Source organism: Drosophila guanche, unplaced genomic scaffold (genome assembly GCF_900245975.1).
Source record: "Drosophila guanche unplaced genomic scaffold, DGUA_6, whole genome shotgun sequence".
Classification (NCBI taxonomy): Eukaryota; Metazoa; Arthropoda; class Insecta; order Diptera; family Drosophilidae; genus Drosophila; species Drosophila guanche.
In genome coordinates this window covers 2,362,083-2,384,906 of record NW_022995745.1, presented here as the reverse complement: position 1 = coordinate 2,384,906, position 22,824 = coordinate 2,362,083, and the positions used below count along the sequence as shown (strand labels likewise).

At 45.9% G+C, this 22,824-nt stretch overlaps 3 protein-coding genes across 9 annotated transcripts in view; all 3 read right to left on the bottom strand.

Annotated features, from left to right (window-relative positions):
• Positions 1–12,647, bottom strand: part of LOC117581275 (mucin-19) — a 33,103-nt gene extending 20,456 nt beyond the window's left edge. For all 7 annotated transcript variants that reach the window (XM_034268289.1, XM_034268290.1, XM_034268286.1 and 4 more), the window contains exon 1: positions 12,460–12,647. In XM_034268289.1, the coding sequence (XP_034124180.1) occupies positions 12,460–12,468 (9 nt within the window). In that variant the 5' untranslated portion in view covers positions 12,469–12,647. The remainder of the gene's footprint in view (positions 1–12,459) is intronic.
• Positions 12,648–15,977: 3,330 nt separating this feature from the next.
• On the bottom strand, positions 15,978–20,066 carry LOC117581279 (DNA replication ATP-dependent helicase/nuclease DNA2). The gene is made up of 3 exons (XM_034268301.1): positions 19,363–20,066; positions 18,262–19,290; positions 15,978–18,166 (listed from the first exon to the last, which is right to left on the bottom strand). Exons 1-3 carry the CDS (start codon positions 19,954–19,956, stop codon positions 16,556–16,558), a joined length of 3,234 nt encoding a protein of 1,077 aa, XP_034124192.1. The 5' UTR covers positions 19,957–20,066; the 3' UTR covers positions 15,978–16,555.
• A 486-nt stretch (positions 20,067–20,552) lies between these two features.
• On the bottom strand, positions 20,553–21,393 carry LOC117581296 (basic helix-loop-helix transcription factor scleraxis). The gene is made up of 3 exons (XM_034268336.1): positions 21,133–21,393; positions 20,927–21,057; positions 20,553–20,855 (listed from the first exon to the last, which is right to left on the bottom strand). Exons 1-3 carry the CDS (start codon positions 21,336–21,338, stop codon positions 20,710–20,712), a joined length of 483 nt encoding a protein of 160 aa, XP_034124227.1. The 5' UTR covers positions 21,339–21,393; the 3' UTR covers positions 20,553–20,709.
• Positions 21,394–22,824: the final 1,431 nt, after the last annotated feature.

The window sequence follows — 22,824 nt, the reverse complement described above, 5'->3', positions numbered from 1 at the left end:
AGGGAAAATGTGTTAGTCAGGTATTTTGCAGTTGCAATTTAAGATCTCAAGGCGGAAGCAATTATCTGGCAGACAGCATTGACACAGTGACATCGATGGACAGATCCGCATAAATCTCAGCGACAACACTCAAAAGACAAAAGACTCGAAATTCGAAACTCGCAACACGAAAAGGTTCCCATGAAGGTCGTTTGTCTGGCGTCTTACATAACCAACCACTCGCACCACCACCACAGATAATATGATGATCTGTGCAGATGAATTTCATATGCAAATTGGACTTGTTGAAATGCAAATGCCATTGGTACACGCCTAGTTGCTGTTTGCTGCTTGCTGTTGTTACGACAAGGAAGTTTTTCTGCTTCATCTCAAATTAGATCATCCATCCATCCACATAGAGAAAGAGAGAGAGAGAGAGAGGGGTCTGTGACTCATCGTAAATGTACGACGAATATTTGTTAAAGCCGATTTTCATATTAAAATGCCAAAGTGTTACAACAGCCACAATGGGCCCAAAAACTGTTTGCGGATTGGGATTTTGGTCAGCAGCCAGCAAAGAGAAACAGCTAAAAAATTACATAAGACACAAAAACTTGTAGCCCCCGTAGACGACTTCGATTGCGTGTGTGTGCGTGTTCACCATGCCGGTTTTTTTGTGTGCGTGTGTGTGTGCCTTCGTTCATTCATCGAAGTCATCGAAATTGTACATCATAAAATAAATTGATCAAGTCCCCCAAATGTAAAAAATCAGCAGCAGCGAGAAACATCTGCCATGAAGACATCTCGGAACAGGTTGAATCAACTCATAACTAATTAGCTACCCCGCCCACCCCCTAAACTTACACATACATATGAACATATGTACTCAAATATATGCCTGTATTTTTATATGATATATGGAGAAAAAAACACAAGTGAATTTAGCTAATCAAAAAAAAAAAAGGTCCGTCTGGCCGCAGGGCGAAACTTTCTATTTGTCAAAATGTTGCTGCCTGCAAATAACTTAAATATATTGAGTAAATATGAATAGAAATATCTGAAATACAGCGCTCTGAATCGGCTCAAAATAAATATAATTAGTTGCCTCGCAAAAGCTACTAAGAGATGTTTTGGTTTTGGGTGCAGATTTCCTGGCAACTGCAGTTAAATGTTTTAAGTAAAACTTTGTTTGAGAAAAGAATCCATTACTTCGAGAACAGAATCAAAGTGCAGTACAATGGGAAGCTGAAAGCCGGCTCCAAAGTAGCAGCGTGCAATGGAATTTTATTTTATTTGTAGTGCGAGTGGCAGAAACCCATCAACTAGCTTTCCCCCCGCCATAAGCCGTAAATCGCAGTCGTATCCATATCCGGCAAGCTGCTTGCTGCCACTCAAGACATTCTATGGATATGGGGATGTGGTAGGGTAATGGCACATTTACCTACTAACAGCAAACAGCAAACAGCAAACAGCAAAAGAAAATAGTGTTCAGACATTGATTGGGTCATTGGACCAGCATAAAGCTAAACAAGTCATGTTTATGGAACTCTTTGGCCATTTACATTTATATATAGCCATCATTTACATGGCTTACAGTTTGGTTTGGACTCTCGGCTGTTGGACTCTTAACTGTTTGGCTCTTTGACTGTTGTCTCTTACGCATTGCTTAACATTTCTTTATGGCAGCGACTGCAGCACAGCTGCTTACATAAAATTGCATGCCCAACAACAACAGCACCACAGCAAAAATGCAAACAAAAATACAACAAAAATGCATACAAAAAAACAACAAAAAAACAGATACGCGTATCAAAACAACAACAACTTGAATGAAAATGAAATGACAACAATTTGGATTGTACAATGCGCATGAGCACTCGCATTGATTGGCCGCCGCGACTTGGTTTGACAAATTTGTCGATTTTACGCAAAGTGAACACAAAAGTGTACAGCAGCAACAACAACCACCAGGCGTCTGCAACACATGTACTTAAAGGCAAATGCCAGATTTTGCGCAGAGTTTTGCTCGAGTTTTGTGGCTCAAAATGGAGTTAGTCTGCTCCATAGTGGGATTTAACTCTCCAAAGAGCTGACTTATATGCCCATTGATTCAACAAACATTGAGAGCAGATTGCATTCTTATGACTGTTGGAAAGAGCTACAATCTGCCAGCAATAAAAACCCAAAACCTATTCTCCAGCCATTCCAAAGGATTGCTCTAAAAGAAATGTAATCTGCATCTGCAATGCAAATGCAGGTCCCAGTTAATGAGTGTCCAGTGTATGGATATCTTCGACTTTGCTGGCATTATTTAGTGCCTGGTTTTGGGCTTAGTTTGTTGGCTCTTTTAATTGCAAATGGTGGTTGGCTCTCTGGCTGGCTAGCTGGCAATTAAATCGGAGCTAAATGCGACCTGCATCTGAAGCTGGCAGCTTGTGAGATGTGTGATGTGATGTGTGTTGCTGCAGGGCGCCCCAAAACACACAACAGCAACAGCAACAGAAACAGCAACGGGCCAAAATTGAGAATCGTTTTTGGCCGGATTTACAGCCAGCGGCGGCACAATTTATGGACAAGTTGCTGCTGCTGCTGTTGCTGATGTTGCTGCCGACGACAAGTTGCAACACAAAGGCAGAGTGAGACAGCCAAACAGATCAACTGTGTGGCACATATACCGAGTACGAGTACGAGTACAAGTCGCCTGCAACTGCAACTGCAGCTGGATAGCCCGTTGCTTACGTAAGGCAAAACGATGCATTACGCTGCTGCCTTACAAAAAAACTATAAACCAAATGAAAAAATGTATAAAATATTGCGTACAGAATTGCAATTTCCCAGAGGCTGCGTCTGTCGTCTGCTTTGCATAAAATCTGGATATACGGCTAACCTTGAAACGCGAGCAAAGAGAGAGGAGTGGAGAGAGGAGAGTAGAGGAGAGGGTAAAACGAGCTGCTGCTGCTGCTGCTGCTGCAGAGGAAAACCCCTTCGAGTGGTTGCACTCGAATTGGGAACAGGTCGCGCCGGACAATGGCCTCCGAAACCCGATCTCTGTGGCACATACATAGATACTGGCTTCCTCCGATTAATTGCCGCCGCATGAGGTAACTCCCTGCGATTATGTGACATGAGTGCACCCATGAAGGCACTCATGAATGAACCCCAGGCTAACCAAACACACAAATTTAGATTTAAACTAAATTTCAATTTATTTGTTGTTGTCAACGCTTTTGAGTGCAGTTTTTGAATGCTCATATGAATGCCAGTGAGCACTCGTAAATTAGCATGAATCACCTTGAGTGCGTGAATGAATCATGAATGAAATGCAATGGGGTTTTTGGGCTCAATCAATCTTGCTGCCAGGAAATGCCGCAGATAATCCCTAACGCTGCAGTGCCTGCTGCAGCTGCTGCAGACTCACGTGCACGCACACACACGCATCACTCACACACTCACACGCGCACTTATTCACATTCCATGACTGGCTATAATACTGTACGGTGGGTGGGGGTTGGCATGCTGTAAGTTGCCTTTAAATGCAACTTAAAATTCAAAGACGGTTCCGCTCCATCTCTCGTGCTGTGCTCCCCTGCCTACCTGCTCCTCCCGGGCTCCTGTACCGCTGCTGCTGCCCTGGCATTGACTGGAAATTTCCGCTGCGGCACGTAGAATGTGCCTCACGTCATGTCACGTTTCACGTACCGCCGCGCGTCACAATGTCAACGCCCCACAGAAACAACAAAAAACAACAAAAAACAACAAAAAAGCAACAAAAAAGAGTGGCAAAAGATCAATGTCTGCCAAGAGTTGCGTATACGCCCTGTGGGAGTGCCATTAGGGAGGAGAAGGTGCGGCCCCAAAAAGCTGAAGAGTTTTGCAAACAAAACTTTTGGCATTTGAACACATTTTGGCGGGATCTGGAGCAGCAGCAGCAGCCGTCCCTGCCTTTGCCTTCATATACGAGTATGTATCCCGAGGGTGTGCCCCCCATAACAATGGAGCCCAGCCGCAGATGTGAGCAGAGTGGTAGAATGGCGGAGTTGGCGTTAACTTGCTGCATTTAACTTTTGCATTTAGCCGGGATTTATGCCGTGCGAGCGGCATAGCCAAACGCTGCGCATTGTGTTGGCCAACATCGAGATAAGCGTGCGAAAGATTTTGCTTTGCTGCCTTTCAATCTGTTGGCCCGTTTTTATCCCCATTTGCCAGCAGTCAGCAGCCAAGGCATTTTCAATTAAGCAATCCAAAGCCACGACACGACCGAAAACTGAATCATGGCCAGCGGCACATTTGGCCCAAAAGAACACAACAAGCAAACACAAAGAGCCCAGCAGGCACACAGGGCGAAACGAGTTGTGCCTGAAATGAGGAAGACTGGACTGCAGAATGAATTCTTTTGATTGCACTTGAGGCCAGAGATCCATCAAGCAGGCTGTCAGCGCTGCAGATCCTAAGGAATGAAACTCAAGGCACACACAGAAAGGAATTGCCAAATTATTAATTCACTTTTTGGGGTCAATGATTGTTACCCAAAGGCAATCTATCCCCCGCGATAGTTCTCCCGATTTCGCACAGTGTTTGTGCGATGTCACGACCGCTGCACAGAGCCTAGACTCGCCGTATGCACTTTCATCAATCGCAGACAGAGCGAAACGTTCGGATGAGTGAAAAGCGGATTGACCAGGCCACAACCAAAGCATACACACAAAAATTAAAACACATTTTGCGTTGGCATAAAGTAGCCAATTATGGAGCAGAAGTCATCCAGTCATTGACACCAGGCTCTGGCTGTGGCACTCGGGTAAACCAGTTGGCCCGGACACACGACTCGTCTCGGCTTGGATTGGCTTTCCTTTGCTCCTTGACTTGGACTGTCCGGGGATTGGTGGATTGCTAAATGGTCGGTTGGTCTGCTGGTCTGCTGGTCTTGGCCTGGCTTTCTTAATCGCCTTTTGGCGTGACAGGCGGCGAGATGTGCGAGTGCACCCAAAAAAGCCGAAACCAAAACCAAAAATCAAAAACCGAAACTGAAACCGAAAGGAAAAGCGAAAGTTGATGTCGCCGGATGCTGTTGGGGTGAGATTATGTCCATCTTTAATTCGTGTTCGAGTATTTTTCTCTTTCTGTTCAATGGATCAATGTATTATGGGTCAGCAAACGGCGGCGACGCACCCAAAAAAAGAAAAGCCAACTTCACTCGCTGAAGCGGTTTTCCAGCTCTCTCAACGACGAACGCATCGTCACATCTCACGCACGCACACAATTAAGCCATAAAAAAGGCTATCAATAGATTGTGAAATTGAATGATTTTTTACATCTTCACTTTGGCTGTAAACCTGTAAAGCCGTAGCCCACTGAAAGCTGAGCCGACCAGTGCCCGGACAGTCAAGGCCGGACAAAATAGAAATCTCCTCTTTCATTTCGATGTGATTTCGATTCGATTCGATTCGATTCGATTGAGCTCATCAATATTGATCATCTTCAGCCACGATCAATGTCAATGCTCATTCGCTCCATCATTCAGCTTATTCATTCGCGTATTCATAGGACATGCATCGATGTCAAAATTTGCATTTCATTTCATCAAAACATTGCGCAGAATTCAAGTTCACTAAGTTGCGAGTACGAGAAGAAGTAATCCCCATTGTCTGCATTAGCCATGGGGCCAGCCACCAGCATCATCATCAGCATAATCCCCACCGTTGGGTCGTCACGATTGGAACGTGGCAGCACAACAATGGCCAGGCAGGCAGTCGGGCTGCCTGGTAGTTCATTAAATCCAATTATGCGCCAAAATTTGGTTTTACAGCTGCCTTTTAATGAGAATTTCGTTGAATTTGATGGCTGCTTAAGCACATGAGTGGCGCCTTTTCCCTTTACCCTATGAGCCCTATGCAGCTCGGTTCTGGTAGCAGTTTCACTGCATAGTTTGCTGTTGCTTCCAGCGAAAAAGGGTATGGGTCTGGCAATGGTAAATTCCGCTGAATTTTAGATTCGCCATCACCAGATTGCTGCCTGAAAATATGTTTCCTTTTTTGCGCTTACTGCAGCGTAAAAATCCAATTTAAGGCCTCAATGATCTAAGCAGCACAGGATGCGATTGGGAATCGCATACCCATACCCATGTCCATGGCCATGCCAATGGCAACAATTTCAGTAAATCTTTTGCACTCCGCTGACTCAACGCGAAGCCCAGAACTAATCCGCTTAGACTCCCCCATTGACGCACAGAATCGATGACATGACTCAGACTCCGACATGGAGGCGATAAAACGTGAAATGTCAGTGAAGCCACCCAAGAAGAGAACGTGGCTTTCAATTGCCCAATTCAAAGTCAAAGTCAAAGTCAAAGTCAGAGTCAAAGTTAATTTCCATTTGAATACGAAACTCAAGTCTCAATTGCCGCTCCTCTATCATCCGCTTTGAAGTGAGTGGAGTGGAGATCTCCGCTGATCGCTGGACAAAACAAACAAGCCGCATAAATGATATGGCTAATGAATCAATTTTATTATTTGTAATCCTTATCGACTTGCATTTGTCGCTGTTAATGGTGCAATTTTCTCCATTAACCCGCGGGCGAGATGGCACGCTGCCAGCTGTTTGGCGAAAGTCCGAGCCAAAATCCAAAAACGACACGATACAGTGGGCACTTGCTATGGCAGAAATGGTATTGTAAGTATCACAAATTGACTAAAATTTGACTTAAGCTGCAACCTTCTTCCCAGAGTTTGTTGAACGTAGAACACAGAAAAAAAAATTATGTTGGCTGTGAGAGAGAAATCCATTCGCAAAAGTCGTCAAACTTTCCCTGTCCAGTGTGGCCAGACGGGCCGTCGTGTTTTGACCATAATTAATGGTTAATCACCTTAATGGACAGTCTGATCACACCTGATACCAGGCTGGGTGAAATGTGGAGTCCAAGCTGAGGATTTACGAGCGGATTTGCATGTCGCGAAACCGGAAAGTCATCATCGATCAACAGCCGCCCCCCCTTTAACGGCTTCTATTGCTGATATTTATCATTTAATTTGTCAAAAGTTGTACAGTTGCGTCAAAAGCATGCAAATAATTAGCCATTAGTTGGCAAGGTGAAAGCTTTCAACGGAGAAAATAAAAGGATGCCACAGGAGAGTCAAGGGGAGTAGATAACAGCAGATTAGAGGAGATTTAACAGGGTTTACAGTTGTAGGGGAGAGACATTTGTCCATGGCAAAGAAATTGTGTAAGAAATTGCGTGAGCGCGTGTGGCGTGGCGCACTTCAAAGTGAAATCGAAAGTCGCGGCTGATTGACACCCTGCCCACTCCCACGGCTTCCCCACTTCACGGCAGCCATCACAGGGCACCCTCAGGGCGGAGACGGCAGCAGCGACGCATCCAAACACCAAGAGTCGCAGCGCGACGCATTTCATTTACTCTGCAATTAACATTAACGGCGGCAGCACCCGGCGATGGCGATAATAGGCAAAGTAAACGCTGCAAAAGCGCTGGCAAAAAGCTCGCGCTCTCGCTCTTGCACTCGCACTCGCACTCGCGTCTGCTCTCCGAAATTAGCAGCGACTAACGGTAGCTGTTATATGCTGCTGCTGCTGCTGCTGCTGCTCCCCTTTACCGTTTGCTTATTTTTGCCAAAAAATTAGATAGTTGTAAAAAGTGTGTTTGGTGGTAGTTCGGGCGCTCATTTGAGCCAATTATGTCATATGCACAGCACACAATAAAGCAACAATAAAACGAACAAAAAAAAAGAAAGAAAAGAAACCCCAAGCCCACAACAGCAACGGAGGAAGCAGCGCTCCATCTCGCAGACAAAGAGACAGAGGCAGAGGTAGAGGCAGGGAGAGAGATAGCGAGTGAGAGAGACCATTTCTTATGTAACTTTTATGCCCTTTTAAGCACAATTTTAGTATACAATTTATTTATACATTTTTGTTGCTGTTTTTGTTCTTGTTATTTTCATTCGTATTAAGCTTAATCGTTGGCCGCTGCTGCCGCTGTGCGGTTTTGCTCACTTTCAATTTTGTTCGTTTTTCGGTGGAAATTATTAAGCTGTTCGGCGCATCCGGCAACAGAGCAACCCAAAAAACCAAAAAAAAGGAGAAGAAAAGATGAGCGAAGAAAAGCAACAAAGATACACGTCAGATAGAGAACGAAGGAAAATTAATCGTGATGCACATTCAGGTTCAAGTTGAGTGAGGCGCAATGGTGGAAGATGGAAGATGGAACGGGCAGATGGAGTTGGAGATGAAGATGGAACAGGCAGATGGAAACGGAGTTGGAGCTGGGCACTGGCTAATTTGGATGCTGTGTGGATGATGCGGCGGCCATGAAGCAGCTGAAGCTGAACTGTGGCATGACCCGCGACCAGAGGGCATTGTCAAGCCTGGGATCGAGTGCTGGCTATGGGCGCTTTGACCATAAAGATAATGTCCATTGTTTAAGCCGAAGTTTGGCCCAAACTTAATCAGATCGCAGCATGACTTGGTAACAATTTTTCTTTTTGTTGGATCATCAAAATGGAAATTTGTGTGCTCTACTTTGACACAGAAATGTTGTGATGGGTAACTAAGTTAGAGTAAGATAAAGGATTGGAGCAATTTAAGAAAGACTGAGCACAAAACAACTCATTTGAGGGATTAAATGTTCCCTGCCCCGTACAAGATTTGTACTCTGATGTTGTGACGCTATCCTTGTGGCAATTAAAGTGACCATTGTTCATGCAACCCAACCTTTAAGCATTCAGCATTCAGCATACATCATACTGATTTATTTGTTGTTCGTTACATTTCGGTTTCGTTGTTGGGTCTTTGTTGCAGTCACATTCTTTTAAATACCAATTGGGGGTCAGTTAGTCTGTTGGTCAAGAGTCTGGAATTTTCAGCAAGTGCTTTTGTTGTACCACAAACGAGTTTAAACAGCGAACAGAGCGAGTGGAACTTGGCCTGACTTTGAGCCTGGACTGGGGGACTGGGGGCTGGGTACTGGGTGCTGTGCTATGCTCTGGGCTCCGATCTGGCTTAATAAATTAATTTATAACTTTTGCTTTTTTTTACTCACTCACACAGTCAGTCTGTCATTCAGTCGGTTAGTCCGTTGCTGGCTAACACGGAGAGACCTGCAAAACAAGTTGACCTTCAGGCCGCATAGCCGATACATGAATATACATGCATAAATATGTATAAATGTATCTATATTTATTTGTGTTTTTTTTTCTTGTCTTGATATATATTCATATCTCCATGACGGATTTACAGTTACGTGATGAAGTGACAATGTCCAGAGGCTGGCTTCAAGGGTGGGAATCTGATATTTTGGGCGCGAAAGGTGATCACCATACACCCTATCAGGGATACCACTAACCATACAGACAGATAGATAGATAGATAGATAGAGGAAATATGCTTTTGATGGAAAGCTTTCAAAGGGGTACAGAAAACTCAATAGATTATCGGGGAATCCTGTTACGTCTGTGAGCTCTAATGGGCAGAACCCACACTGACCAGATTCTAGAGCCCCCAAGGCCTGCTCAGCTCGTAAAGCTTCAATCAGTCAAACTTTGCACTCGAATATCAAACAAAGCAAAGTCTCTGGCTTCACTCTCCGTCTGTCGTACGAGTGGAGTGTTAATGATTTGCATGTCCCCAAATCAAAATCAAAGCTAAGGCCCCGCCACCACCAACTCCTGTTGGCTGTCGTTGTTGTCATGGAGTTGAATCATCCCGGCGGTCTCTGTGGAGCATGGTCTCGGTCTCGGTCTCTGTGCAAGTGAGCCATGCCAGGCAGCTATGCTCTACCTCTACCCGTTGCTGCTGCTGCTGCTGCTGGTGTTCCTCCTCTGATGTGGCCTGCTCTCGTATGTAACGTAACAAAAGCAGCAGCGCAGAGGAAGAAACAACAGCAACAAAAAATGTTTCAACATTTTGCAATGAGGTTGAAGGCACAGACTGCACACGTGTGTATCTGTCAGATACAATTACCAAAGCGATTGCAGTGGATGCGACTGGGAATGCTGGAATTTCAGGCAAATGCGGTTTAATAGCCCAAAAAAACCGGTAACCCCAGTCCAACCCATAACAGCACACAGAGCAGACTCTTCTACTTATAATCTTTTTAAATAATACAACAACAAAAATTAAAAGAAAAACAGATACAAAAACGCATCATTCAGCCTTCCTTCCATTCACTTTTCCCTCGCTCCCTGCGGCTGCCGCTGCTGCTGCTGCTGCTGCTGCTGTCCCTCTTTTGTGAGTGTCGACTGGTTTCACTTTCCGCTGAATGCGAATGCGAATGCGAATGCCGATTTGCCAATCTGAAAACCTTTCTATAGAGTCGCCTATACACGGATACAACGATACGCGGATACACGTGGAGAGGGTAAGAGTTAACCTTCGTCGAATTGGGAGAGTGGGAACAGAGGTCAAAGTTTATGTGATTGCAAACAGTTATTTATGACGACAACGAATGGAAGAGCGAGTGGAATGAATGGAGTCAGCTTTGGTCATAGTGGCAGGATCCTTAGGGAACCGAAAGAAAGGGTATTAAAGGGGCAACTTCTTCTGATAATTATCAGACAGAGGGCACGGCAGATGCAGATACAGATACAGCGAGATAGATGGATGGATGATTGGATGGCATGGCATGGCTTGGGATGGGATGGGTTCAGTTCATTGTCATTGTCTTTCGTCTTTTGGGTGCGGAGAGTCGACAAAGCGTAGGCGTTGGCGTTGCACTGCTGCAGTGATGCACTGCTGCTGGCTGGTTGCATGAATGTGCAAATTTAGTTTGACTTATTTTCGGGCTGGGCGCCAATTTCCGCTTGCCACTGAGAGACAGACAAACCAAGGGACAAAAGCCTCTAGCAGATTTCCTCTTCACACGCATTTTTGTGGCCTGACGTCAAGTCTGACTCGCACGGAATGGTGATGATGGGAGGAGGCTCATCAACAACAGGGCATCACAATAATGAGCATGAGCATGGGCATGAGCATGAGGCTGATGAAGATGATGATGATGATGAGGTATCTGTTGGCTAGTTTGTACCGCGGCACTTGTCGCCAAACGTGTTTGCGCCCCCGCGTGCCCGTCAAAGCCAAAAAAGCCAAAAATAGGAATAAAAAAAACAACAAAGTTCCTAAACAAGTTTTCTGCGCATGCGCCACAGCCACAATGAAATTTGCATGAGAGCCCAGCCGCAGGCAGCAAATATGAGCGTCAGTCCGTAGTAACTTTGCCCCGTTTCGGGGCAAATTTGAGAGCTACAAATGTACACCTATGTATGCATGTATGTATAATAGCCCATACTACCAGGCGGATGTAAAAAACAAATGCCCAAAACGAAACGAAACGAATCCGAAACAAATGAAATTTGATTGAATTTCATGTTATTGGATGTCGATTTGATTTGTCTGCTCGGGGGCGCTCTCGTTAGAGATATCAAAGTATCTATCATGGATTGAGCTGCTTATGCATTGCATGTATCTGAGTATCTGTATCTGTGCAGCATTCAGTAGGTATCTTTAATATGCATGCAATGTATCTGCCACTCTGCTGCTCTGCCTTTCCGATTTACGATTTCGATTTCTCGAATCGTGTTTGAAAGTTTTGCACTCCTTTGCGTCGATTAGCATGGGAATTGCAATCGTCAGAGTCGTCTTCGGCCGAGGTGTTAATCAAGTAAAAGTTTTTGCCATTACATAAGCAAAGCCCCCATAAAAAAACCCCCAAAAATCCCAAAGGTGTTCCGCACTTGAGTGATAACTCATCAAACCATTGGCAGGAGCTTTAACAATTCCTTTGAACGGCTGATATCCCCTGCAGTTTCTGGTAAAGTCGGAAGTTTTGCCAGCCTTCGCTCCGCCCCCCGGGCATGGCATTAATTATGCAATCATCTAAGAGATATTTAAATAACAACAGACAGAGACACACACACTAAAAAAAAACCACAAACGAAAATGAAAATGAAATCAACTGGATAGCGTCCGGGGCCCCAATGAATAATTCAATTATTCAAGAATGAAGTTGAAGTTGAGCTCGCAGAACCCGTTTCTTTTTAGTGCGGGATCAAGAAGCGATCTTTACGGGCAATTAAAATGTGGCATCTCCTCTGACATGTTCAAGTATCTATGAGATAGGGCAAGGAGCTGGAGCTGGAGCTGGAGTCGTAGCCTCTTCCTGAAACTGGAAACAACTTTCAGCTGTGGTCCTACTCAAGGTTGTCGCTGCCCATGGCGCACTTCCCTCTGTCGGTAGACCCTCCAATTTCGTACACCGTTTAGCTCCCTGGCGAGACAGGAAATTGTTGCTACTTGGCCTGGACTAAATATTTACGACTCTTGGTCAGATTTGCGCTAATTGCGTACAAAATGCGCCAGCGAAAAAAATAGCGATATAAAAATGATTTCTCAGTTTTCTCAGGTTTTTGCAAAGATATTTTCCAGTTTTTTTTTTTTTTCATTGCTCCGTTTGGGCAATGCAACAACAAAACTTACCGGAAGCATTTTGGCGGCGTTTTGCTGCTGGTCGAGGTGGCAAGGCAGTGGCGCTCCTTTGCACTGATTGTTGCTGCTGTTGCTATTATTTCAGTGTTCAATTGTTGATGTAGTTTTACTTGGTCTTAGCCTGCTCTAGTTGTTGTCTAAGTAAAACGCGGCGGCGGCGACGGTACAAAAAAATAACGCTGCGATTAAGTTTGAGATTTTTGTTGTGTTTGAAAAATATTTGCTCAAAAAGTGGGCTAAATGCAGCTGCTGCTGCTGAGGCTGCTGCTGGGTGCATGTTTTTTTTTGTTTTATGCAATATGCAGAGATCTTGGCTATAGTATGCTCCACTGACCACAAAAGCCAGCAGCTACAGCAGCAGCAGCAGCAGCAAGAGATGAAGCCAGAAACGAGGCCGAAAGTAAAAACTGTTACACACGTCTGCGCATTCAGTTTTTCACTTTCGGCCAGGCGCGGCGGCGTCTCTTTTTGGCCACAAATCACACACATATACAATATATAACTAATATCCATAGAAATCTATACATCTAACTGCACATTTTCCACATTCACTCGTTGCACGCAAAAAATAAAGCAAAAAATTCGTATAAACTTTGGAGTACGTAAATGCACAAAATGCACATGGAAGGAAATTTGTTGATTTGTATGTTAATATGAATATTATTAGTATGCACGGCCAGAGGCAAGTTACCGCTAAGCCAACAATACCGTTCAAGAGTCGCCGTTGCACTGAATTCGTTTTGTGTGGCCAAAAAGCGTGGCCAACAGTACAGGCCTTAACAGAAGCCATCAAAAGCCACCAGCCAGTAACAGCAACAGCAACAGCAAGCAGCAGCAGACAACAGCAGCAGCAAAAGCAAGCAGCAGACAACGGTTAGCAGACAGAAACCAGAAACCAGAAAGCAAAAATGGCTTAGAGAGTGTTGAAGAAAGGGTTACCCTAGGTTAACCCATGGGAGGAAATACATCTGTACATATGTAGGTTTGATCCTTTCTATTCCTGCTACATGCAAAATAGTTTTGTGTTCATTTTTGTCAATTTTATAACAACGAATAATTGTATACATATGTATGTATGGTTTATGTGTTTGTGATTAGCGCATTAATTTCTAAGAAAAACAAACAAATAAAATAACTTACCGCACATTAACTCCAAAATTAAACAGTAATTATGTTTGCAAGTGTGAGTGTAAGTTTAATTTCCAAACCAATTCCAGTTGTATCCCTATTTCATTTGAATCCTTTCTCTTCACAGTGCTAGCCAAGCTTTTGGCCAAGTCTATACTACCTGCCTGTCACGGGGCACCAACGTACCGTATCGTAGCCATAACTTGGAGCTGCTCCCGTAACAGTGCGCAGCCGCAAAGCGGCACCTTGACAGCGTCTGTTAGGTGCACTGTTAAACTTTAACAGAGAGCCCCAATGCAGGGGAAAGCCTGTGCTGCTGTTGCTGCTGCTGCCTTGGTGGGGCTTTGGTGGAGGGCTGTTCATCAGAGAGATGGCTATAATGAAGTACTCGTTACACCTATAACGAACTTTAGCGGCAGGGCAGCCAAAACTGATCAATTATGGCCACACTTTTGCGGTTTCGGAGATTAACAGCACAGCATTTGGTCTCCATTCAACGCTTCAGTGGCGAATCGCCACTCGGAGAAATCGTTGCACAGATCATCGTCAAATTATCGCAAATTGAGCTAAAAGGGATTGTATAATACGGTGGGGCACGGGGACTTGTGATAGAAGTTCTGTCTCGAAAATTGAACATTTTTGGCAGAGAAAAGGAAAAATTAAAATTATCTGGGAATGTTAAAATCTAAGAAATAAAATTAAGTTAATTTCCATTTTGGTGTGGTGCAACTAGGTGCCTAAGTAGATATGTATATGTTATCTATGGTAAGGTATCTTAAAGAGTTAATTTTCATGAATTTCCATGTGCTTTAAAACAGTTTTTTCAGATTTCCTTGCCAAATTTCTACACTTTTTGCATTCTTATTATTTTGGCTAAAAGAAAACGTTTGAAATGAAAGTGAAAATTATATTTCAACCTTCTTTCGCACAGCCTCGAGCACAGTTTACAGATAATGCCAGCCCCCAGGGCATGTGCTTGTAGATGAAATGGTGGATCATCTGTGTGTGAGAGTTTTCAATATTGCAACAGGTGTTGGGGGAAGGGGAACCAACCAAGATGGGCTCTTAATGGGCTTAATTTGTTGTGCACCCAAACAACAAGAGTGGGGAACAGAAAGGGAGAGCGGAGATAGTGCCCAGTTTGTGTGTTAGTGTCTATTGGATATTTCAAATAAAAGCTCCAAAATAGGGTTTGGCCGGAACTCAAAATCAATTCAATATTCGAGTATGCACCAGCGACAGGGCTTAATAGTTTTGTGGTTGACCTTTGTTGAATGGTGATGGACTTCACTCCCCCTCTGTCTCTCTCACACCGTCTTGGAGCCGCAGACCTAAAGAGATTACATAATGAGCATTAAATGCTGTCATCGAAATGCCAACGGGGGGGCTGCCAAGAGGCGGCTCGAAATGAATTTCAAATATTTTATCAAGCGATTTGCTTATGTCCATTGTGGCCGTCCCCTTGCCTGTTGTCTGTTGTTACTCTGTAACTGTTATTGGTGTCTCTGGGTCTTTCTCCGCTGTGCCAGCAACAGCTTACCCATGTACACCCCTCGTGATTTACCCACCTCTTTTTCACTCTCTCTCTCTCTCTTTCTTCGGCATGCTTCAGCTTGCTGCTGTACAATTTTAATTTGGTTTTAATACCCTGTAAGCGTAGGGCCTGCAGGGTTGTCCCTGACTGAGACAGGCTAGGATTGTGTTAACTCTACATGCAGGCATGTAGTTTGCATGCTGGTATCGTCGGCATGTTAACAGTCAAATTGCAGTCCTTTCTCCACTCTTACTTTTTGTGCTTATGAGAATCGAGAAGGGCAGCATGAAGGTAACCCAGAGTCGACCCTTATCTATCCTTCTCTCTGTACACTTCATTTCGCTTTGCTTTGGTTTGGTTTCTCCAGTTTTTGGGGCCAATCAATCTCACATTTCGGATGCACACATCAAAACATGCGAATGGATGTGGCTTGAGCATGGGAAAGGATTGATGGGGCATGGAATGGGTGGACTATGGGTAGGACGATAATGATGTCGATAATCATGAGAATGACTCACGTCGGCTAGTGGCTGTTAAGTGCATCCGCTGCATGCAGGACCCCACCACTCTCCCCCTTCACAACCACTCCCAATTGCATGTATCTTTCCTGCTCATATGCATTCGGGGCACGTGTGGCACGCGGACAAGAGAACGGAACAGACTCGAAGGTGCCCCAGCTTCCGGTTGGATAAAGGAACGCTGGCAGGAGAGCGGGCAAAAGAGTGAGGGGAGTGCAGCAGGCACCGTTACGCTGCTGGAACACAACAAGAATGTAGCGCGCATTATGCGAGTGCAAGAAGGCGTGGGGGTGTTATTTAAAAATAAATTTTTACTAACATCTAAAATTTTTACGGGGGCTTAAAATGCTGGTATAATCTTTACACTTAACGCTGCAGGTATGCAGAGATTACATCGTTGAATTATCAAAACACAAAACAGAAATTAACATTCTTCCAGCAACTTTAAAAGTGTAAAAGTGTGCGTGCTCGCTTCTCTCGGTTGATTTCTTCCTGTAACAAATTCCATCGTAAAATCCCTGTAAAAAGATCCTTCCTTTAAATTGAGTGTCTCCTTTGAGTATTCCTTCGTTGCTTTAAAATATGTACTTTGTATTTTTTCTTTCTGACAATCCTTCTCGTAAAATATATATTCCCGTCAAGGATTTCTTCTTTAAACGTTACCTAAAAATTGTACTCGTCCTTTCCTTCCGAACTTTCCTCGGTTTCTTAAAACTGTATTCCTTCTTTGGCATTTCTATCTTTTGTGTATGTGTTGTAAATGTGTTTATCCTTCCTGCAACGAAGCCTCCTTTCACTCGTCAGGTAGCGTCAAGCAACTCCTTAAAAAACTAATGACTATTCATAGGCCAATGGCTCTATGAGGCAATTGAGGTCGTCGTACAATGACATCAATTCAAAATCCACATTACCCTCGCTGAATATCTGGAAGCAAATAGTCAAAATCCATGTTACCCTCGCTCAGGGTCAGGAAGCATGACTCTGGTATGTTTCTGAACAGGACGCCGAAGGGGTTGTATTTCTTGAGGCATTCAACGTCACCCAGGATGATCAGCTTATGTTTGGCTCGAGTGATGGCGACGGTGAGGCGGCGCTTATCCTCGAGAATCTCAGCGGTGCGGCAGCGCCCCTGCACCTGCTCCGGCTCGCGTCCGGTCCTGGTGCAGCTATAAATGATTATGCTTTTGTCGCGACCCTGATACTGATCCACAGTGTTGAACTCAACGCGTCTGTCCAGATTCTGGCCCAGCCGGCGCAACAGCTCCACTTGGGCGCGGTAGGGGGCGATAACACCGACGTTGGACAAGTCAAAGCCAGCAGACTTCAGCTGGATTAGTATATGCATCACAGCGCCCACCTCGCAAGTGTTGGTGTACGGGGAGGTGTTTTGCTTCTGGCAGCGCAAGGAGACGTCGCCGGTGTTTAACACCACGACGGCCATGTCCAGGTGTTTACTCAGCGCGCGACGCACCCACATGGGTGAGTCCCGAGGGAGATACACCGGAATACTGGCCTTGGCGACAGAATCGTTAGCGCACTCCAGGTCACCTTCGTAAGTGAGCAGATTGGCCAGACGGTTGATGGTGCTATTCATGCGGTACTGTACGGACAGCACGGCCGTGTTATCGGGCGAGTCGAGGCGATCAAAGAGCGACACGTCAGCGCCTCGACTGCGAGCCTCGCGCGACTTGACAATTGGCGGCAGCTGTTCTGGATCTCCGACCAGCACGAAGCGATGGCAGTGGAATAGCGGACGCAAAACGGTGGGCTCCAGCACCTGGGTGGCCTCGTCCACGATGCAAAAGTCAAATGTGCGCTTGCGGAAGATGGGGTGCCCCATGCCCAGGCAGGTGACGCCCACGATCGAGGGAGTTTCCAGGGCGTCGGCCAACTGATCAACAGTGCTACAGCGTCTGGCGACGCTCTCCTCGCTGATATCTTGCAGTTTCTTGGCTATGCGTGAGCTTTGGCCCAGCCGGATCATGGGCAGCCCGTACTCCATTAGACGACCCATCAGATTGTCCACCGCCGAGTGGGTGTGGGCTGTGATCAGGACGCTGAGCTTATGCATATGCAGCACACGCACCAGAGCGACCAGGGTCTGGGTCTTGCCGGTGCCAGGCAGACCCTTGATCAGAAAGTACGATTGGTTGTTAAAGCAGCGCAAAATGGCCTGCTGCTGCAGATTATTCAGATTCTTCAGAATATCGTGGCTCCTCTTGCGAATGTAATATGGCAAGCTGTGCGACGCCTCCTGCCGTTTCAAGGTCACAATGATGGAGCGTAGCTCCTTTGCTCGCTCTGTGGGGGCGAGCAGCAAGGCGAGGCTGGTGTAATTGAATGAGCTGAAGCTCGTCGAGTCGTGCTTGTCTACGGTGAAGGTCTCGTTCTCGTACTTCGGCTTGAGGTCCCGATCCAGGGCGACCGTCAGGCGGCGGCACTCTAACGAAACGACGTTCCCAGCGGCAACGGCCAGGCAAGAATCGGTGCTGACGATCACATACTCGCCCACATCGAACTGCAGAAGGAAGAAAGAAGAAGGGAGCGATTGCAAACATACACACCACGGTTTTCACTGTATCGTTAACAAGCCAAGCCAATGATCGAACTTACCCCACAGTGATAAATATTGATGTTGGGATCGACGCCGCGCGGCAGCTGCATGCTCTGCTCATAGCGGCCGCTGCATTTCAGTGCCAATTGGCCAGGATAGAGGCGCAGGTTGATAATGGCGCGTCCCTGCTTTTGGCGCGTGACGCGATCCTCCGTCCAGATGGTCGGCTGTTTAAAGGATTCGCGCGAGTGTTTGTCCTCGAGGGCCAGTACGCCGCACCAGCTGTGGAAGTACTTAATATCGTCATGGGTCAGGTGAGCCAGCAGTGTCGGCATCAGAGTCTTCATCGAATGCGAGTCGCCCAGACTCAGTTTGGCGTCTCGCTTGGCGTAGATGGCGCACACCGTATTGAACTGGCATGTCTGGCATGCGCTGTGGTGGCTAATGGGGCCCGGCAGGCAGAGGTCCTCGATGTCCTCCCACGTGTTTTTCGGAGCCGTTGGCTCTTTTACCAAATACTTGGCCAGCTCGTTGCGCATCATGATGAGGTCGCGCATCTCGTTGCGCTTGCCAGAAATCTCGCGCATCATGTTCTCGCGCAGGTAGAGCAGCAGACCGGAGCTCGTCTCGACGCCCATGGCCGAGTTCATCATCTGGTAGAGTATCAGCTGGCCCGTGTGCTCGATGGAGAAGGTGGAGCGGCCGGTCTTCAGCTCCAAAGGTATTGGATTTATGGACGCGTTCACGGACACCAACACATCCACCTTTCCCTTGAGTCCCAGCTGCGGCACCCACAGGTTTTCCTCAGTATTTTTGACCTCGTCAATGTGTCCGTGGAAATTCGTCGGGGTCGGCATTGTAGGGATTTGCCCGAGCAAGTACTGATTGACGAAGCGAACGATGGGATTGACGAACTTCTGCATATCCTCGGTTATCTCCTGATGGGTGATGCCGCCGGCATACAGGAACTGGCCATAGTAAGGATTCTGCAGCATGTACTTCAGGATGGTCAGCACACGGGATCGCGTGTAAATTGTATCGGTGAGCACACGTTGGAACAGTTCGTGCACCAGCGTGCCAACCACCATCTATGTGAAGGGGAGCGAGTGTCATGAATTCGATTGTGAAGATATTTTTTGCTGTTTTTACTGTGTACTCACCACACGGTTGTTCCACTGGAGGCCGCGGAAGCGCTCCTGCAGCACCGCCTTGCGTCGACAGAAGAGGGCGCCCGTGACGGTGGTGCCGGATATCAGAAAATCGGGATTGGTCACGCAGAAGCCGTGCTCCTTGTCGACCACGTAGACACTCTGCGAGGGCTGCCACTTGGCCAGCAGCGACACAATATCGCCCTGTTTGATGTCAGAAACATTCCACGGCGCGCGCACGTGACACTTGGCCGTCTGTGGCTCGTCGGACACCTCGGGACTCTTTTTGACCAGCAATTTGACGCTGGAAGACTCCGTGTCCATTTCGAGCTCCTCGATCACGCAGCGCTGCCAGGTGGACAGGTCCAGCTTGTGCGCGGACTCAGCCGCTTCAATTGCATCTAATTCGGCCAGCATATCAAAATCAAAATCGTCGTCGCCGCAATCGTATTCCACATCGCCGCCGCATTTGTTCTCCACATCGTCGCCGGTGTCCAAGTCGCTGTTAATTTTTACCTTCTTTGGCGGCCCTTGGTTGGGTGAGGTCGGTACGTTTTCCTTGCTGGGCGTTAGTACGCGCTTCGATGTCGGTGGCGGTGCCGACATTTTCGCCCGGGAATTTGTTCAATTACCTATTTTTCTTTTCCAAGCACCAAGCACGTCAGGCGGCGTCTAAAAAATTTTGGCGCAGATTTTCATATGACAGACGAAGGACAGCAGTGTAGCCGTGGATTTTTTGGGATTAAATATACCGACTGACCCTCAGAAATATACCAAAATATTCCTTCGTATTTTTACAATATAAAGAGTAAGGAAACGAACTTATCCCAATTAGCACCATTTATTTAAATACATGAACCATTCAGTATATCAGTGAAACTATTACAGTAAATATACCCTAAGCTCAATTTCTACACCAAAATATCCCGAATAGAGTATGGCAATGGCATGTGGCTAGTGATGTCAATTGTATCGCAAATATCGATACTTTTGTGCGATAAGCACAATGTATATTTTCCACGCAAAAATGTGCGCTGGTTATGGGTAGATGGAAAATATTTAAAAGTTATGCCACTATTATGCTAATGTTAATATTTTCTATTATGCTGATATTTAACTGTTCGTAACTGAAATTAATGTATTGAATTTGCTTTTAAAGTATCGATAAAGAGCACAGCAATTCAGCAGTTCAGCAATAGAAGGCAGTGTCATTGGAGTACAGATGAAATCCAACAGATGTCGCTCCCACTGGGCGGTTAATTTGAAAGAATTCACCAAGGCTGTTTTAATTTAAATAAATACCGTGAAATGCATTGCAATTGGACATAATCTAAGCTTAATCTGATGACTTTACATTGTTCACTTGCTTCTCAGGCAGAAAGTGCAGATGCTGATGCGTCTGCTGTGGCCTCCACCGCCACCGCCACCGCCACTTCCACCTCCACCACCACATCCAACGCCATCGTTTTCGTATTTATGCAGCAGACAAGGCTGAAAATCAGTTCCTGTGGTGGAAAAACAGAAGAGTCATCAGATGGAAATACAATTAGAGGGGAGGGTATGTTAGCTTTCGTACCTGTCTGCAGAGTGCTGCTCAGATGGGTGATGTAGCTGCTGGCCAGGCGGATAATCTCGATCTTCGAGAGCTTGCGGTTCATCGGCTCCGTGGGTATCATACTGCGCAGAGCTTCATACGCGGCATTAACACTGTTGTGGAAGGGGGCGGGAGAAGAAGGGGTTAGATCTGCTGTAGAGCTATGGTTGGGACTCCCTGGGACTTACTTGAAGGTCCTGTAGCGCTCTCTGGCATTGATCTTTTGCCTGGGTGGCCGCCTCCTGCGGCTGCCGCCTGGCTGCGAGTCCTCGGAGTCGCCGGGCCCTCCACTGCCACTCCCATCGCTGGGACTCTGACTCTGGCTGTGGCTGTGGCTGTCGTGGGTGAGCGCCGTGAGCAGATACGAGGCTGTTGCTGCTGATGAGATCGCCATCCGTTTGCCTCGCCGTTCGCTGACTGAATGTAGCACACATCAGCAACAGCAACAGCAACAGCAGCAGCAGCATCAGCAGCTCTGCCCCAGAATCACAGCCAATGCCGCGGCCTCCGCTTCAGCCGGACCATGGACTGGTCCGCTGGGCCTCTGCTAAATGAATTAAGTCATCGCCAAGTGACGACAAATTGTGCATGAAGAGACACACAACAATAACGAGAGCATTTCTTACCCACAGATCGCGCACTTGTCAAAACAAAGCCGCACACAGCTAGCTGGCTGCCTCCCATTCTTGCTCTCACTCTCACTCTCACTCTCCCTCTCGGCATCTACCCATCCCTTTTTCGCCGCACCGCACAAACGTGGCACTTGTACAATATTAATGGCGCATAGAGGGTCGGGTCCGTTCCGTTCCGTTCCGTTCCGTTCCGTTCCGTTTCAAGGATAAATACTCATCTTCATTTGTCCATCGATAATTTGTTTAGCCACTTTATTTGTTGTTTTTGTGTGCGGCCTGCGGCCTGCTGCCTGCAAAACGGAAGTTCTTGCCCCCGTGGAAGACCACACATGCCACGCATGCGTTCAAGTGCGGCATGCGTTGCCTCTCTCCCATCCTCATTCCCTATCTATCTCTTAGTAAGTCGTTCAATCAGTCTGCTGAGCACTCAGTCAGTTCCATGGAATGTTGCCCGAGGCAATAATTAATATTACAACATTCAAATTAGTTCAAAAACATATTCCAATTTAATATTAAGAATCATTTCATTTATATTTTATACACATTGTTCGAAACATTCACTTAGGTAGCTAAAAAAAAATCATAATGAGAAACAAAAACACAATTCGCTTAGGATTAGGGAGGCGTATGAACAAATCCAGTTTGGGGTTCGTGGCTCGGGAAGGACACAAAAAATGGGTCGTGGCATATATAGATAGATATAGATTGTATTGCAAGCTCGATCAATCGATTGAACATAAACATAATAAACAAACAAAACATATATATCTGCAGATGGATGGATAAAATATTATAAGATCGAGTATATTGTTCTGCTTAGGGGCTGTGGACACTTGATGTGTGTGTGTTTTCCTCATCTGCAACCTGCGCTCCGCTCCTTCTTCCGTTATGATAGTTCGTTCTCTTCATATTTCGTTTTCGTTTAAAATAATTAAAAATAATAGTAAATAAAACACCACAGTCATGATTTTTAATAGAACACAAAATATACACAAAGATTGTAGTGGGGACGACGACGATGGATCATGTAGGTCATGTGGAGGGGGTGTACAAATTAAGGAAAATCTCGTGCAAAAGGGTCAGGGAATATGTTGTGAAAAACTTGCAAATAGCAAAAATATATTTACAAAAGCCAAAGACAAGACAACAATAAAAAGACAGCACTAGGAGGAGGGGCTTCAGGTGTTTCTTCTTTCTTTCGTTTTTTCTTTTTTCCATATACACATATTTATCTTTATATAATCATTT

Bases quoted from the DNA above. Each gene is read 5' to 3' on its own strand.
- LOC117581279 (XM_034268301.1), bottom strand. From the start codon at position 19,956: ATGTCGGCACCGCCACCGACATCGAAGCGCGTACTAACGCCCAGCAAG. The intron at 19,291-19,362 runs GTGAGTACACAG...CCCTTCACATAG, and splicing joins TCCAGTGGAACAACCGTGTG to ATGGTGGTTGGCACGCTGGT. The intron at 18,167-18,261 runs GTAAGTTCGATC...TTCCTTCTGCAG, and splicing joins TCAATATTTATCACTGTGGG to TTCGATGTGGGCGAGTATGT.
- LOC117581296 (XM_034268336.1), bottom strand. From the start codon at position 21,338: ATGGCGATCTCATCAGCAGCAACAGCCTCGTATCTGCTCACGGCGCTC. The intron at 21,058-21,132 runs GTAAGTCCCAGG...CTTCCACAACAG, and splicing joins GAGCGCTACAGGACCTTCAA to TGTTAATGCCGCGTATGAAG. The intron at 20,856-20,926 runs GTACGAAAGCTA...TTTCCACCACAG, and splicing joins GAGCAGCACTCTGCAGACAG to GAACTGATTTTCAGCCTTGT.